The sequence below is a fragment of the Stegodyphus dumicola genome, chromosome 2 (assembly GCF_044657685.1).
Source record: "Stegodyphus dumicola isolate Sdum_Otavi_A_Nest chromosome 2, ASM4465768v1".
Classification (NCBI taxonomy): Eukaryota; Metazoa; Arthropoda; class Arachnida; order Araneae; family Eresidae; genus Stegodyphus; species Stegodyphus dumicola.
In genome coordinates, this window is record NC_140769.1 from 147,092,098 (window position 1) to 147,110,024 (window position 17,927).

A 17,927-nucleotide genomic window follows, 5' to 3' on the forward strand; every position below is an offset into this window, starting at 1 on the left:
ATAACAAAGGAGAAAACTGCGGGAATCCTAGGGACCTGTTCAAGAAGCGTGGTATTTGTGATCAAGAGCAAGATTTGCAAGTGTTGTTTTCAATTCCTTTCCCCTAAATCAGTTGGAAAAGAAATGTTAAAATAACAGACATCAAATAGTCGAAAAATTCGTTAAAAATTTACCAAAAAATGAGAAATTAAAAATAATTCATAATTTTTGTTCCCTTTGTTCTATGTCATGGCACTAACAGTGGGAGTGGTATCTGCCTAATTTGTTTCATTAGGAAATGACAATGTTATTGCTTTAGCCTTTAAGAAGATGTCATCATAATTTGCTTTTTCTTTGACACTAATGATTAAGTATTTTTTTACAGCTGCATTTGTAAGAAGTAATCAAAATTATATCCTTAATTTTCTCACTTGACCAAAACTGCCATTTTTTAGTGATTTACTAGTACCTTTATTTATAATTTTTTAGATTTCGTGTGCCAACAAAATTTTCACATGAGTATTTATAACAGTGTTTCTCAACGGGGGGCACATGCCTCACAGGAGGGAAATTCGATTGTTAAGGGGGACAGTTTGAAAATGCACTCATCCAGAGTTTAAGGAGACAAGCAATGTTCAAATTTTCTTCAAGTCTGAATTTTTCAAAATTTCATCTTTTACTCCCAAAAATTAAAAATAATAGTGATGCATACGTAAAAAAGTTTTTAAATTGCGGTACAAGTTTTAAATTATTGCATTTTAAATATTTTATATAATTTTCGCTGCAGACATGGACATTTAAATGCTTAGAAATTTCTTTCTAAAACTTGCCATTCAAGATTCTTTCATGAACATTTCAGTTTTTGAATATTAAAAATTAAATACATGTTCTAGGGATAGCATAAGAATTTTGCAGAGGATTAGGTGGGGCATACCACAAAAAAGGTTGGGAAACACTGATTTATAAGGTCAAAGTCTAAAATACATTATTAATATTCTCATGAAGTTTTACTACTTCAGACTAATAACCTCGCAATCTTGGTAAAATATTCATTAGCGTACAAATATTTTTCGAGTCCACCGGAGAACGAGCAATAAAGTTGCCGAACACCGGTAGTTTGGCCTGGCGTTCGAATCCCAGTGTATGGGCTGGCTGCATTAGTGCTTCATGTGTAACATGTATACAAGACAGTTTCCTTTAAAAAGCCCTCCACGAAGATATACCTCTCCTTAGGCAGATAGGCCTCGAGTGTTTTGCCATAATTAAATATAACAAACTTTTTTCATTTTTAATTAATGCAAATAATATTATGAAATGGGTATATGGCTGTATGGAACCCTGCCAGTGTTTTCTACAACTTAAATTTTATTATATTCTGTGAATAAGGTCTCCTTTTCGGGGGGGGATATATCGATCAAAATTTTTCAAATAATTTGCATAGAAATGCTGGATATGTGATCTCTTAACACTTAGATATTTTATTTTGTTACATTACGTATTAATGCCATATTTCGCTATTCGATTTGAAAATGGCCCTTAAAAATGGTTTCAGATTTCTGTAACAAATACTGCAGTCAATTTTTTAAGTATGAGAGTAAAAATTTTTTATGTTTTATTTGTCAATATGTTACTGCATCTTTACTGTATCACTGACTGCCGAAATTGAAACATTTGCACTTTCAATCATGTGATGTTTGCATGTAAAATCTCACTACAGTTGAATAGTTTTATCAAGGTTCTTCAGTTATTTCCGAGGGTGTATCTAATGCACTATAAATAGCACTACTATTAATCTGTTCACAATTTAAAATATGAATTCTAGATTTAAATGTTATAACAATTTTATTACAGTTGAAAGAAAAATGTGAAGACTTGAATGAAGAAGTAACATCACTGAAAACTGGAATAAAAAAGGCCACCGTAAGTATAAAAATAGTCATTAGCCACAATATGACCTCATTTACATGCACATTAATTCTATAAATGGCTAAAGTATAAATGGCCCATTTTCAAATTTTGCTTATATATACTGTCCCAGAAGCAAAGAAAGAATATTCAAGATAAATTAATATTTAAAGTTTAATTTGAGCAATGCATTGCATAAAGCTGACAATAAATATTTCTACAATTTAAAATTTGGACCCATATTCGAGTGGAAGCGTACGTTCATCCTGGCATCGAAGTTCGAAGGGCACGTTCATCCAGAGTTCATAAAACAAATGTCATTTTAAATTTCTTTAATTGTCAAAGGAAAAGAAAATATTTTTTCGTGCAAGTAAATTAATTAATGGATTAGTTATTTTAAGCAAAAACAAAGTACGGAAATTTGAGTTTGAGTAATCGTGAAAAGTCAAAGCAGAAACGTTTTGTCAAACGTTTTTTTGTTTGCAGCGTAATAGCAAACTGGTTTACATTACATCTATGGAACCTTTCCTTCTTTACGTAGATGTTCTTTGCCTATAGAGCATGTTTGCGATGCTTTTTGGGAGGGCAATTTTAACTTGCTATCCCCATCCTGGACTTGAAAATTCTTGCTGCAGGAGTGCAACTGACTGCTACACGGGCTTCTTCATCTGCCAGCTGTGAAGTATTACATCAGAAACTCATGCTACATGACCTGTCTGGCAGAAAGGGCAGCATATGTTAGTCATTTTCAGTTCAAAATCATAATGTGGATTTTGGACATCCCTGTATTAATGACCTTTACTGACGATCAAACATGTATAAAATAACTTTTGAATGGCACATCTCTTTCTGTTATAAATGCATATTCACAACAAATTTCATTAAAATCTGTTCATTAATCTTTCAGAAATTCAACATAAAATGCAAATTTTCTTAATTTTGCACACGAGTATACATACTGCACTATGTTGTAAAAGTATAAAATTTTCTTAAATTTTATTTCAGTTTTAAACTTTATATAATCATGTGCAATTTGCTTTCAATTTTTTTAAAAATATTTTGATTATTTTTGCATTTTGAGAATGAGACTACTAAGTTGGTTTTCTTATCAGTAAGGTTTTGATTGTGAGATTTTTTTTAAAAATTTAGCTGCTTGTACTTAATATGTTTACAGAATATGTTTGCTGTATTTGTGCACTATTTATCTGTTAATTTTATCCGTTTGGTATACTTTGCTTATTTTTGTTCTATTACATATGTCTATATGTATGTATAGCGAAAAATCAGTTAAACATCTTTGCTCTCCGTTTTCCTTCGTGAGCCTACCATCCTATCAAAATGCAATAATTGGAGCTAAGTACTATTACTGGTGGTCCGCCATATCACATTTGATGCACTGAAACAAAATATTTTACTTGAAGTTTTTAATGTACATAAATGATGTCAGAATAGCATAATTTATCCTCAATGTTAGCCTTGTTCTTATGGGTGATATTTGCTATTTTATTCTATGATATCAAATTTTATCACTATATAAAATATGCTATACCTACAACACACTGTTCAGGGTTTAGAAGTTTCAGGTATTTACATATAGAAAGCATAGCAACAGGCAAGTATAAAATGTAAAAATTTAAAATAATATATGAAAGAATCCAGATACAGTACAAAGTTCGAGATTCAGAATCACTGGGACTTCGACAATGCCAGGTTTGGAGACAGTAGTAGACACAGCAACATTTGCACTGCATTTATTATGTAGGCAAGATAGGAAAATGCTACCACCGTAAATGATCTACAATATAGGTGAAACAGGAGCAACTTCACTGGGTGTCAGAATTTAGGAGCAACAAGCAGCAAAAATTAGTGAGGGCAGAATTTTTAGAATATAGGAGAGGAAATAGTAAGATTTAAGGATGGCAAATATTTCAGAATTTAGGGAGGTACACTGCGCAAAACAAAAGGGACAGTTCTATATATCTCTCGTCCAATTGACAAAATATAAAATTTTGGTAATTTTTTTCCCCCCAGTTTGCGACAAGAATAATTCACTTTGCGAATATCTTAATATGTGACACCTATTTTTATTTCCCTTTTTACATTGTGCATGAGCGGGAAAAAAGTTACATCGTTCCTACATTCAAATAGTTTTAACAAAGTGTCTAAACCACATTTGATGTTATCATCGCTTTCAACAAATATGCCAAATTTTAAAACATACCAGTATATAAATTCACGTATATCTTCAAAAATTTTAATAAAAAACTCTTAATTTTTTGCAAGTATGCCTAGAAATACGTCTACTTTAAGATGGCAAAAATTTTGTATGTTACAATACAAAATGTTTTATGAAAAATTTATAAAAATTATTCTAAAAATAAATAAAAAAAGGTGAATTTTATTTGGAATGAAACTAAATTTCAAAATGAGAAAGGAAGATTAAAATGAGTTTAATAAAAAAAAAGAAACTAGTAAATATGTATTGAATTCAATTAACATTGAGGAGCTACAATTTTTAAAGCTAATTTTTTAAAAACTACTCGTTCGATTTTTACAAAACTCGGCAGTTTGGCTTGAGTTGTAGAATCTGAGGCTTGAGTCATAAAAAGTCTGAATTTGTGTCAAAATACCTATATTAGAACAATACTATATATATAAATCTAATAAATATCTTAGGTCAGGCTTTCGAGACATTTCTTTTTTTTTGGGGGGGGGAGTGCAGTGTGCCATGCAGCAAGACCCACAGAGGCAGGAAAATGCTTAGTGCCAGGTGTGCCCTCTTTAAAGCTACTCAAGGGACAAAGGTGTGACCATGACCAACACCACCACTGTCACTGGTCACAGTGCGACTCCTCAGCCAACAGGGTTTGAAACAGCCATCCACGAATCTTCATCCCCATTCCTAAACTTTTGTAAGGGAGATCTTTTTTTATTATTTTTTTGGCTGGTGATCTAGATACTGAATGCCTTCGATAAAAGAAACAGCTTTTACAGGAATTATTTTTGCAAGTTAGGATTTATTACTGAATGCACTGGGCCCACACAAAGAGTGACATTCAGCACTCTGAGGTAAAGGCTCCCATGGAGAAACTTCATTCTCCCTGTGGGGGGAAGCAAGGAGGTTAATTAAATACACCATAGAACTATTATGTAAATTTTGTTCTTTTAATATTTATCTTTAAAATACTCAAATAGATTTCTAAATTCCTTTTTCAGTCTGTGGCAGAAATACATCCAACAGATATCACAAGCAATTTCTTAAATGACGATGACGACGACCTTCTACTTTCTGGTGACAGCAGACAGTTAGGAACAGAAGAAATTTTCATAGACGTTCCAACTATTCGACCTCCCAAGGGTTTTCGATCTGACAATTCTTGCTACAGTGATCCAAAAAACTCACCAAATTTAAGTAGCAAGTCCAGTTCATTCAGTAACTCACCACCATCATTGAAAAATTCTTTTCAGACAAGCAAGACCAATTTTAGTTCCAAAAGAGACTTTGAATCAAAAATCTACAGCTCTGACAAAGAATCTGCAGATTCAGCACTCAGCGAATCTGAATCGGATAGCGGGATCAACTGGAGCTATCCGGACATATCAGATTCTCGCACGGGCCATCAGAAAAGTCACATCTATAAGTTCAAGGAAGACAACAAGAGTATTTCGACACGGCTTCACCCAAAAATTAATTCTAAACACATTGTTGCACCACGAAGTCGCTCCGAAGACAGGAGAGAGACCAGCAAAACACAAAATTTTATAGAATGCAAAACAAAAGTTGTTGAATCAAATTTTTTTATGTTGCATCCTACCCGTACAGACCTGGGAGCTAGGATACCTACTAATGAAATTAATGGTAAAATTTCCAAGTATTCAGAAGAACGATCAGCTGCCATTATACCTTCCTATCAACTACCTGTGGCTTACAGAAGCAATTTCTTAAAAAGAGGGCACAGCAACTGTGATTTATATTCTGGCGTTAACAGTGGAAGACTGGAAAAAGTGCCTCCGATTCCATCTCCAGATTACAATGAAGGAATCTCTGTCGCTGCTTCTGGAGGTACGATCAGTGCGCTGGTTCACAGAGAAATCACTAAAGCTGTCAAACAAATCAGTGGGTGGATCTGAAACAAAGTGATGAACAAGAATTATGATAATTTTATATTTCAAAATCTAAAGGTATCTCGAATAGTATGAACAAAGCTTCGATATCCTGAACATGTTTGCGAGTCCAGCACAAAGATACGTTACTTTTGTTTTGGTAATATATTTTCATGAGCAATCCTAAAATGTAATCAGTTTCATTTCCATGAAGTGCAGAATACACTTTCAAAGGTCTTGCACTGCCAAGTTTTGTACTCTTTTTAATTTTGTTATGCTTTTGCATAAACAATAATTGAATTTTTGAAATTGTTCAGATTAAAGCAATGTGTACGTACATAAAATTAACATGGGAAAAGAAACTGGATGTATTGTATTTTTCAGACAATAAAATGCACCAGGGTTTACTATATGTAAAACCAGATAATTAGTAAGATAAACTTCAATTTTAAATAAAAAGGTGCACTTTATGGTCCAAAAAAGACTGTGGTTTTTAAATGCAGGACAAACTCGCCACTCATGAGTTTTACAAAGTTCAGAGAAACTGAATTTGAATGAAGTTTTAAACTACTATGCAAATTATTTCACAATTATGTAATAAAAAGTCTATATGTACCCCCACACACAAACATTTTATACATGCATTATGTGGGCTTTAGAATTTTGATGAAAACAACGGTTTTTTCAGAAATGTATGCATATATGTATGAATGCACATATGCGTGTGTGTGTTTGTGTGTGGGGGTACATATAGACATACATTTCTAAATCCAATCCTGATAACAGAAAAGCACCAAAATGACACCGTAGTTTACATCATATATAAAAACATTTTTTAAAGGCTTTGCTTATTTTTTAAGTACTTATTATGTGTTAAAATATTTGGTAACTGCATATGTGCATACAAATTGAACATATAAAAAATTTATTTAATAAAAAATTTACATACATTCAAAAATAAACATCAAGATCCAATGCAACTTTAAAAAAAATCCACATCATTTTTTTGAAGGGAAATAATACAAGATTATTATGAAAAAGAAATGCAACAGATGTTTATGTTGCACATATCGTTTAAATATGTACTTAACTGTGTAATGTAATACTAAGCCTGAAAACTAAGATAAAAAATGGATTCTCATGTATTAACTACAAAGCAATACTGCATCTTATATCTACTCAAGAAATTATATTTCTTAAATGTTAAGCAGAGTGAATACGTAGTTAAATGAAACAGGGAAACCACACAAACTATGGATTAGACAAGATCTTTTTCACAAAATGCAGGAATACATCATGGCAGCAAATAATGAAAATTTATTGATCAGATTTTAAGTTCTTGGAGTGCTGTTTACGGGTGTCATGCTTAATTCATTCCCTTGGGACCCTTCACGTGGTGGGCTCTAGAAAATAAATACTACGTAAAAATGTGCATTTACATTCTACATATACCATTCAAAGAAATCATCATAAGATCATTTATAGGAAAACAAAAATTGCAATTTCATACATGATATGGGATGCCACAAGTCAAAATTAAAATTGGAAAAGAAAATTATAACTTATTAACCCTTTGCAATCGGGGCCTTTTTCATGCATCACACGGCAACTTGAGACGTTTCGCAGCCTTTTTTGACACATTTCTTTCCAGTAATTTAAAATCACTACACACATAAATTAATTTACAAAATTTTTATATTTTATTCTATATATCTTTGCACCTTTATAAACGTAATTTCTTAAATATTAGTCTAATTTTTCTGTGTATGATATTTCATGTAAAAATTCCCAAGATGGAATGCCCGGCTCGTCGGGGCAAGTATTGCAATAATACATTGGTTGATGCCTTTCTCCAGGTTCATTTCTCCGAGAACAGACTTTGTGACAGATAAGATTTCAGATAAGAAAATCTTATCTCCACTTAATTTTACACTTCATAAGATTACACAGAAAGAACACACGAACCCGCTTTGAAAAAACTAAATGTAAACTGTTATTGCTGCGTATCGAGTTTCCTTATTAAACCAAGTGGTGAGCGAGAGTCTCCTCTAGAGTTGCAGCATCAAATCACATGGTGAAAGAAAGTCACCTTTCTAAAGCAAAGGGTTAACTAAATTTACTTAACTAAAAACTACAAATATACATCTCATTACCTTTGGAATGAGAGCACATTCCAGTTGTGAAACCTGGAGCCCAAATTAATGATATTAATGAGTAAATTACATTCATTTTATGTTAAAATTTTTTAATAAAAAATGCAATATTTTTCATTTTCTTTACATAAAATACCTACGTGACATACTGATTTACATAAAATAATATTTAAAGATATTTTTCTAAGGGTGGGATGGGATTTCTAGAAAACGCCTTACAGTTCTAATGGTTCTGCGAGTCGACAAAGTTTGAAGATATATACGAACAGAAATTATCACAGAATTGGTAAGTATTCTTTTTTTCTTTAAACAATTTAATGTTTCTACCAGGTTATGTGAAGAAATTTCCAGCAATTTATTAATAAAGTTTAACAGAAATGTAATTAACAATTTCAATGATCAGAACTAATTTTTCATCCACTTCCGTTTTCTATATGAAATTCTTAATTTATAAGTACTGCGTGACTTAAATTAACAAAACAGAAAACAACTTAACTACTACTTGATAACTTTAAGAACTCAAATATTTGTTTTAATTTCACAATTAAAAGAAAATATTTCTCTGGCTAGATTAAGCTATGTTACTTTTTGAAGATAATGATTATTATATATATATATATATACTGATTACCATTAATTACGGAAAAATCACAAGAACTCAAAAAGTTACAAGTAAAATTTGATGAAGCTGACCCACAGTATAGAACACATAGTAAGGTATAAAATAACATGAAAAAAAATTTACCAGACAATTATGGTATTGTAGAAATTAGTATATGTATAAAATGAAAAAACTGAATGTGCCAGTTTGGTATAGGAAAATTGCCTTCAATATAGAGGATCTCCCCTAAAGCAATACAACACATAAGCAAAGTATCCAAAACATGCTCAACAGGATTCAGGTGCAGTGACTGAGATGGACATTCCATGCACTGATGATAATCATCCACGATGTGAACCTTGTACAGTCTTAGTGTTGTCGTTCAGTAGCAAGAAATTATCACATATTGCCCTTAAGGGTGCACATAAGCATTCAAGGATGCCATCCCCAAAGGTCTGAGCATTCATGGTTTCACGTAGAAAGTGCATCCACCCAAAAAGATACCACACAGGCATTTCCTCCTCTGTATGCATCTCTTTGACGGGCGTTTGATGAATGATAATGGTTTCCAGGTTCTCTTGAAATCAAATGTATATTGTCGCTTTCGAAGCTAAATTTGGATTCATCGTAAAGAGAACAGCCCTCCAGCTGTCCAATGGACATGTTGATGAGCTCATCTCAAATGCTCCCTTCTATGGCATGCCAAGTACACAAATGGCTGATGACCTTGCATCCAGACCTCCTTCATGAAGCATTCTATGAACAGTTGATGTTGACACAAACCTTCTGGTGGCTGAAGCAAGGGAGGATCTGAGTTGAATCAGAGCTAAAGTTCTTTTCCTTCATGCATATAACAAGTATTGGTCATCAAGGCCTGTCCTAGTGATTGCCTATCCTTAGTTGAAACTCCTGGATTCCGAATCTGTGGTTAGAAATTGTTGCCTTAGTCTATGTATGAATCACAATAGAACTCACATTTAGTCATCTGACCACTTTCGTCCAACTTTGTCCTGCCTCTAGTCTTCCGAAGCTCTCAATCATAGTTCTTTGGGCAAATGATGCCTGGAGGTCATTGTTGCAAATTGGTTATCCCAGATTTCTCATCTCAATAATAACACCAAATTTTGCAGGCTTGCTCTGAAACATGCAATTTCATGCTCCTTGCAAATTACCTTTTCCGACTGGAGTTCTACTAATTTGCATACTGCAGTTTTACTGAGCAATTCTTATTTAACAACATATTCAAATTTTATACAGTTTGGCTTATTTTTTGAATGAGTTATCACTATTTTGGTGAATTTTTCTTAATTTTTGGAACTTGGTATATGTATGTGTATATATATATATACAGTATATATATATATATATATATACATATACTGTATATATATATAAAGAGTATTAAATTTATAACTAAAACACCAAAGACATGAAGGAAATGAGATATAAAACCAGTACAATCTCTAAATCTCCCAAAAGCAAAAGTAATACAATTAATATTAAAATTAAATTGAAATAATTTACAAAATCTTAGACTTCAAGTAATATTTATAAAATGTTAATTACTTCAAGTAATATTACTTCATTTTTTCAACTTTTTATAACAGTTATTGATGTTATCTAACGCATTCAATTTTCTTCCCACTCATTTGCAAATGAATACTTAACTTTTCCATATGCATTAAAATGAGTCATTCTTACATTTACAATACACATTTCTGACTTTTCAAGGAAAAGCTATTTGTGTATAATTACAGTATGTCCATTAAAGAATGTCCCAGTTATAAATTTTAATAGTACCAATTGTAGGCATTGTAGAGTTTTCGTTAGAGGTTCACAATTAAAGAGTAACTAAAGCAATTTTAGACAGGGACATGCACAATTACCAGCCCCCCCCACTTGCAGTGCCCTGTACGCACTGCAATTTGCCAACAGTGAATCTGTAATTTCAGTTCACTGTGGATGTCCTTTAAAGTTTAATTACAATCTCCCATGATACAAAACATCCACTCATGGTATAGGCAATTCGAAACAACCTGATGTGGGAAATGCACGGAATGACCAAAAGTGTGTGTAGAGTACGTGGACCGTGTCGGAGCATCTTATTTCCTAAAAAATCTGTTCAGAAATCAAGTCTTAAACAGACAACAGTTTGCAAGATTTTAAGAAAACATTTACACATGCCCATACTGGTTACAGTTTATACACGCTTTAAAGCCATGTGACTATGGTGTATGTTGTAACTTTGCAAGTGAAGTGTTTGAACGAGAAGATGACTTTCTTGACTGTGTGGTGTTATGTCTCAACTTTTCGTCCAGGTTACCCACAATGTTCATATCTGGGGGCCAGAACATTCTCATGAACTTGTAGAATACCAAAGGGATTCCCCCAAATTGAACATTTTCTGCACTGTGTCCCGAAATCAAATGTAAGGACCATTTTGTTTCATTGAAACTGCTGTAACAAGGGTAGCTTATTTGAATGCATTGTAAGAATGAATCTTTTCTCAGTTAGTAGAGGTTGAACTTGTAAACTTTATTTGGCAACAAGATGCAGACCCTCCCCATTGGAATCCCACGTGAATGGTTGAATGTCAAGTTCCCGATCAGTCAGACTGGTCAAGACGACAGCTCTCTTTTGTTGACCTCCCTGTTCACCCGACCTTATGCCATAAAAAAATTTTTTTTCCCCCATTGAGGCTTTATAAAAGACTGCATCTACGTTCCATCACTACCTAATGATTTGCCAGAGTTAAGAGACAGAATTAAAGAGGCTATTGCTTCCATTACTCATTATTTGCACATTTCACCCATTATCCATTAACAGAAGAGGGCATGGAATGTGCACAATTCCTCAAAAAAAGATGAAACTTACCTACAATTTCTAAGATATCATCAAAGAGCAAAGTTTTATCTTACAGTATGCTCAATCAGAGCCGGATTTAGACTCAATAAGGCCCTAACATATTTGAGATATGGAGCCCTTTATAAGTATGTTATAACTAATTTTAATTTTTTGGGGGCCCTAAGCTATAGCTGATGTAGCCTTGCACGTAAATCCTGCACTGTACTCAATACATAAATCATAAACACAGTTTTCTTATTTGGGGGAGGCGGTAATGGAGCCTCCGGTTATGTATATACAGTAATATTTTAGATTTATTGGAAACTCATTTGGATTCAAAAACAGAAAAGTTTTAAATACAACACTTAGCTAAAAAGTACAAAATGGCTTTTAGTCTCGAAACATGATTTAGCATTGTTTCGCTTTTCATTCGAGTCTGTTACCATTTAGAAAAATAGAAGATTATTTTTCTTTTTTATTTAGTAGTCAGTTATTAACAAGCTAAACTGTTAAAAACAATAAACGCAGTTCTTAAGAATATTGTTATTTTCCCCCTTGTGAATCTAATTAAAAATGCATAGTGAATTCATGATAAAATCCAATTCCGTAAAAATATTGAATATTTATATAATTTAAAATATTCAATATTTTAATAGAATTATATTTCACAGAATTCAAATATTTTCTCTATTTAAATATATAGAAGATATAGAGCATTCCAATGTTAAGATGCAGATGTTCCCATGCATATTCAGATTACCATAAATTCTATGCATTTTTATTTAAATCAGATTGGGATTAAAAGGGAAAAAATTAATTTTGAGTAAATTGTGTAAAGCTGTTTTGAGAATTAGCTTATATCATTTCCTTAAGATGAACGTTACTAAGAGTCCAACACCTTTCATAATTAGAACGTTGTTAAGGTTCATATCACGATAAATCTTCATAAAAATATTTCATGAACAAAATACACTTGCATATTCACGCTTTCCCCCTTCTTTAGTAATTTAATTTGCGTAAATTGAGAGAAGAAAATTATACGAATATTTTAATTTCCAAAGAATGTGGTTACAATAGGAACACAATTAATTAAAGTTTGAAGCTTTCAGATTTTACATTATGCTCCAAAGGACATTTTTTAAACCTTTCGTGTATTACCTTTGCTTACTAAATGTTCTTTGCACTTAAACCATAAAATTCAATTCAACAGCAATATCACAGAATAACTTTTAAATAGCATATCTTTAAAATTTCCGATACATAGTCTCGCGCACAGATTATAAAAATGTGTTTTCCTGTATAGTTTTGCTGTTGATTGCTTTGAAATAGTTGAGTTCGATAATCAAAAATTCATTGAAATGTTACAAAATATGAAATCAATAATAAAACAAATTTCAAATTCAAGCTTTCATATGCCTATATTCCGTGGAAGATTATGTTATTCAAAACTGGATGGCTCTATGTACCGTTGTTTAATCACAATGTGAGAAACATACATACATTTATGTAGATTCTTCATTATTTCATTTCTTTAAATATAACACAGGGCAATAATATTTGGTGGCAATGATTTGAAAGATGAACCAACATTTAAAGTTTTCAACGCAAAATGCCAAAATGAAATTAAAAGCTCTTCTGAGCTAATGAAAGCCCTTTGGGCTAAAAAAAATTATGTATATATTGCCTCTATTGCTCTTAAGAATCGCCTCTATTGCTTTTAAATGGTTTAGTTTTTTATGTAATAACAGATTAAATATAAAAGATAATATCGTACATTTTTACAAATCGCTACAGACTCTAATGAAAAGTGAAACAATGCCAAATCATGCTTCGAGACTAACATTCATCTAATATCCTAAAAAGGGACTATGTAAAATTTATTATTTGGTAATATTTTATTATATACATGAGGTAAATAACTAAATCAGAAACATTTTAATTATAAAATAGTAGTAGACCTACTCCAGTTCATTTCCCCACTCAAACTGAAACAATAGAACTCTGAAATTAGAACCAGAATAAATTTAAGCTGATATAAAACTCTAATTAAAAATGAAAAAATTATCATAAAGCAACATGCCCAGAAAATCATCACGCACTCACCTTAACTTGTATGTTATTACGCAACATGGCAGCTCTCAAAATGAGTTGCTGGAAAATAACAGATATTTTAGATTAAAATTTAAATCTTTTAGTTTACAATAAAACAGTTGCAAATTATTCAGAGACAAATTTAAATGATTAAGAACATCAGAACATAATGTAAAAAAATTAACAATTTGCACAATGATTATTAAAATTATTTAGTACAAATTTAATTTTTAGTCCTTTTATTTTCTTCATTTAAAAGTACTAAAGCAAGTCATGAAATTGTCGGAAAGACAAAAATCGACCAACCAAAACATTATTATTAATTAAGCTCTCAGTTCCCCTAATTATGATTATAAAATAGAATCCAGAAAATTTTTTGTACATTTTCATATTTTCACCCTATACAAATAAAATTAGTTTTAAAAAATCCATAATTAAATAACTCTCAGTGATCCAAATAATATTAATAAAGCATCTAATAATTCCTTAAGTTGATATTTTTTAGTTACCTCCAATTATACTGGTGAAAGACAAAAGAGACATACTCACTGCCATTTTCTGGCACTAAATAACCTTCTTCTGCAATCCATAAATATTATCATGTTCTTTGGTTCTTACAGTAACATTTATACAGACATTAGGTTATCTCGAAGCAGGAAAAGATGAAAAATGAGCAACGCCCTTGCCAGGACTCGAACCATGGAGCTCTCGAATTCGCGTCGAGTGTGCACACCACCATACCAGGAAGGCAGGAGAAATACTTTATATACTCCCCCTTTTAAAGGGCAACTAGGGATTAGGAAACCCAATCGCCACCAGATCCTGGTGGTGGAGAACCATCATCTACCACCTTTTCTAGTTCGGGCGCCACTGTAGAGACATTATTGTATTTTTTAAGCAAGAGATGTGAAAAATGAGCAACGCCCTCGCCGGGATTCGAACCACATACCTCCTGAATACGCACCGAGTATGCTGACTACTACACTACGAAAGCATGCTGTTGTACCTCTCACATACAGCGAGGATAAGTCTGGCAACAGCTGCAGGAAGAAAAACTTGGCAGTGCTGGAATGGCAACACCAGATGATATTCTATAGATTTTTTTTTTTTTTTTTATTTTGAGTCGATGTTTTTTGCGTCTTTTGCGATACTATTGCGTTACCAAATTTGAGTTTTGGGTGAATGAAATGAAATCCGCTGCGGATATTAGTAAAATATATTAAGAAAACTAGCTGCGTTGAAAAGAAAGAAACCCTTGTGTTTGAATTTGTGGTATTTTTCCTCCTAAAGTTGCGTCGAGTTCAGAAATTATGCCAGGCTTATTCACGCTGGTGCAGATAAGTTCAAATTATTGTTATTGTGTTTATAGTGTATAACTTGCAAATATATGAATAGAATTCTATAAAATAAACAGTTAAAATTCTGGAAAAAAATTTAGATGTAGAGTATTCACATTGCTATGTCGGAGCCAGTGGCAGTCAGGCGTAAAATAAAATTGTTTTTGCTCCGCGACATAACACATGCTAAGAAGGCGGAAGAAAAACCTTATACATTGTCTGTAAGATCTTTATGTTCTGGGTTTTAGTCATTTTTAAAAAGTGCTTGTTTATTTTACAATAAATATCGCCGTTAGCACTATTCTGGTTACAACCTTCCAGCATGGCTTTAGATAAGTTAGTAAGCATTCATTGAACTAATACAAATTCTTACATAGTATAATGCAAATAATTCCACTATCAGTTATCATTTCTGGCAGCATATTAAATCCTGTCTTTTAGTATTTGATAGACATTCCAATAAATAAGGTATTTTATGTTAAGTAACCCATTAATTTAAACCTTTACAATAACTTCTCCTTTTCATAATTCTTAACAGAATACAAATAAGTTATTTTGTGTATTTGTAAGCCAAGGATTTTAATGTTTAGTCGAGTTTTTGTCAGACGCATCTTCTCTTACGATTTGCAGCTCTGGCTAAATTGTGGCCCAGCGTTAGCATCTTTAAAACTGACATTTTAAAACATGCACCATAACTATCTGAGCAAGCCTATTTTATGTGTAGTCTCAGACTATGTTACCCACATTTGAAACTTAATCTTCTGCTAATTAAAATATCTGCAAGTCGCAAGTGCCCTTCTGTTAATTTTAGAATTTTTTTTTTTTTAAAGGTTATTTTAATTTTCTTAAGAGTTTGTGATTTGTTTCAGACTACGTGGTAACTTACTATCAGTCTAGTAAGGTCTGCAGGAGGTTGACATAAGCTTCTAGATATGATAAAATCCTAAAAATGTACCAACTATATGGTGACAAGCACAGTCCCCAAAAAATTTAGATAAAGGTCATCGAAAGATGTCTCTTTTATCGCTAGTAAAATGGGACCAGAAATAACAAAAAAGTACCCTAAGCAAAAAAACTGTATCATAACATATCTCAGCATAAAATCTATGATTATTCAAATTGTGGCAAAACACCTTAACACTATATATCTGCTCATTTTCACAAAAATTGACATGCATGGTCAAACACCTGTAGCAAAATCTTCGATTTCGCAAATTTACTCATTTTGGATTTTAACTTCATTACTAATATCCTTTAAAAATATAAATTAGTTATCACAATTGATCAAAGCCACAGAATCATTAATCTGAATTAGGTTAGTGATTAGAATCATTAAACTGAATTAGGTTAAGTGGCCAAGCACAAAAGAGGTATTATCTAAGTGGAGAGATGACTTTGTGAAGGACTGGCTAAGAAAAAACTTGCAGGGCTTGTAATCATGCAGAAAAACATGAAACTCCCATGTGGTGAGCCAATTTCTCGGGACTTGGATCCTGGTTAAAACACAGACTCCACCCTACAGCAAAACTTATCGGTAGTCAGCATGCTAATGACAATTTTACAACTTCCTTTTTTTTTCTGAGGTGGCATAATTCACAAACTTTCTTTCAGTTTTAGTTTAATCACAAGGAAAGTTCCAGTTTAATCAGAACTCACAAAGAAAACATCCTACGTTTTCATGCCATAACATAACCAAACGGATCTGTATGGCACTTGATTGGAAAGCTACAGGTCCGAATTTGCTGAACCAGGATCAATCACGCTACAAAATCAGCAAGACCATCAATTTAACATGCAATACATGATGTTACGAGCATACCATTTCGTTTGCCTAAACATCCTATGTTTTCTTGCCATAACATAACCAAACGGGATCTGTATGGTACTCAATCGGAAAGATAAGGATTGGAATTTGCTAAATCAGGATCGATCACCCTACAAAATCAGCAAGACGATGAATTTAACATGCAGTACATGATGTCATCAGCATACCATTTCCTTTGCCAGTAAATCAGTAAGTTTTCAGTAAAATCCCCAATTTTTTCGATATTTTCTGTAGATGGCAGTTTTGAAGGGATTTCTGTAGAAAGAACGGAAAATCCATAACAGTTAGAGTCTTATGCTGAATTACCAGTTTTCTGCAATCTTATTGAGCCAGTCACTGGTTGGCACAAGAAAGAGGTTCATTTAGAAAAGTGATGATATACTTCTTTGGAATTTTAAAAACACATGTACTTCAAGAGAAGGAAATTTTAAAATAATATATTTTAACTCTTTATTTGACATGTGTGAATGTGAGAGACCGGCACCTGTTATTTGCCATCCTTTCTCTCATTCAATAGCACTTTTTATGTCGTTTCATTAGGTGCCATGAAATCATACATGAGACTTGAAATGGGTTTAAAAGGCAAGTGATAATATCACCCTATAGGTTTTTTAACTGTCAAATATATTCCCCATTTTTCTGCATAAAATACATCTTAGTTGCCAACTTTGAAATCTGAAAAACCAGGTGATTTTCCTGTAAAAACTTGAAGTTTTTTTACGCTGTGTGGCAATGCCCTTTCAAAGGAATTCCAAACATAATGAAATTCACTTTAAAATGCATGATTAACAAGACCAAGATATTTGCCAGCAATTATTAAATAAAAATTAAAAAAAAAAAAAAAAAAAGAAAAAGTCTGAAAGGTTCCAGATTTTAAATTACATCCAAAGGAGCATTTTTTAACGTTTTGTGTGTTCACTTTATTTATTAAATATCATGTTCCATGTACTCAAACTATAAAATTCAGTTCAACAGCAATATCGCAAATTAATTTTAAAATGAGTATATCTAGAATTTCCCATCCACAGTTTCCCATGCTGGAGATAAAAATGTTTTTTTTTCGTACAGTGTTGCCATTACTTGCTTTG

At 32.4% G+C, this 17,927-nt stretch overlaps 2 protein-coding genes across 8 annotated transcripts in view; one reads left to right on the plus strand and one right to left on the minus strand.

Annotated features, from left to right (window-relative positions):
• Positions 1 to 6,350, plus strand: part of LOC118203114 (uncharacterized) — a 306,364-nt gene extending 300,014 nt beyond the window's left edge. For all 5 annotated transcript variants that reach the window (XM_085811212.1, XM_085811213.1, XM_085811214.1 and 2 more), the window contains 2 exons: positions 1,831 to 1,899; positions 5,101 to 6,350. In XM_085811212.1, coding sequence (XP_085667338.1) covers positions 1,831 to 1,899; positions 5,101 to 6,015 — 984 coding nt within the window. In that variant the 3' untranslated portion in view covers positions 6,016 to 6,350. The remainder of the gene's footprint in view (positions 1 to 1,830; positions 1,900 to 5,100) is intronic.
• A 546-nt stretch (positions 6,351 to 6,896) lies between these two features.
• CSN1b (COP9 signalosome subunit 1b) overlaps positions 6,897 to 17,927 on the minus strand; it is an 87,940-nt gene continuing 76,909 nt past the window's right edge. For 2 of the 3 annotated variants that reach the window (XM_085811217.1, XM_085811218.1), the window contains exons 13-14: positions 13,690 to 13,737; positions 6,897 to 7,391 (exon numbers count right to left, since the gene is read on the minus strand). In XM_085811217.1, the coding sequence (XP_085667343.1) occupies positions 7,320 to 7,391; positions 13,690 to 13,737 (120 nt within the window). In that variant the 3' untranslated portion in view covers positions 6,897 to 7,319. Of the gene's footprint in view, positions 7,392 to 13,548; positions 13,588 to 13,689; positions 13,738 to 17,927 lie in introns of all 3 variants that reach the window. The other variant, XM_085811219.1, reaches the window with a different exon arrangement.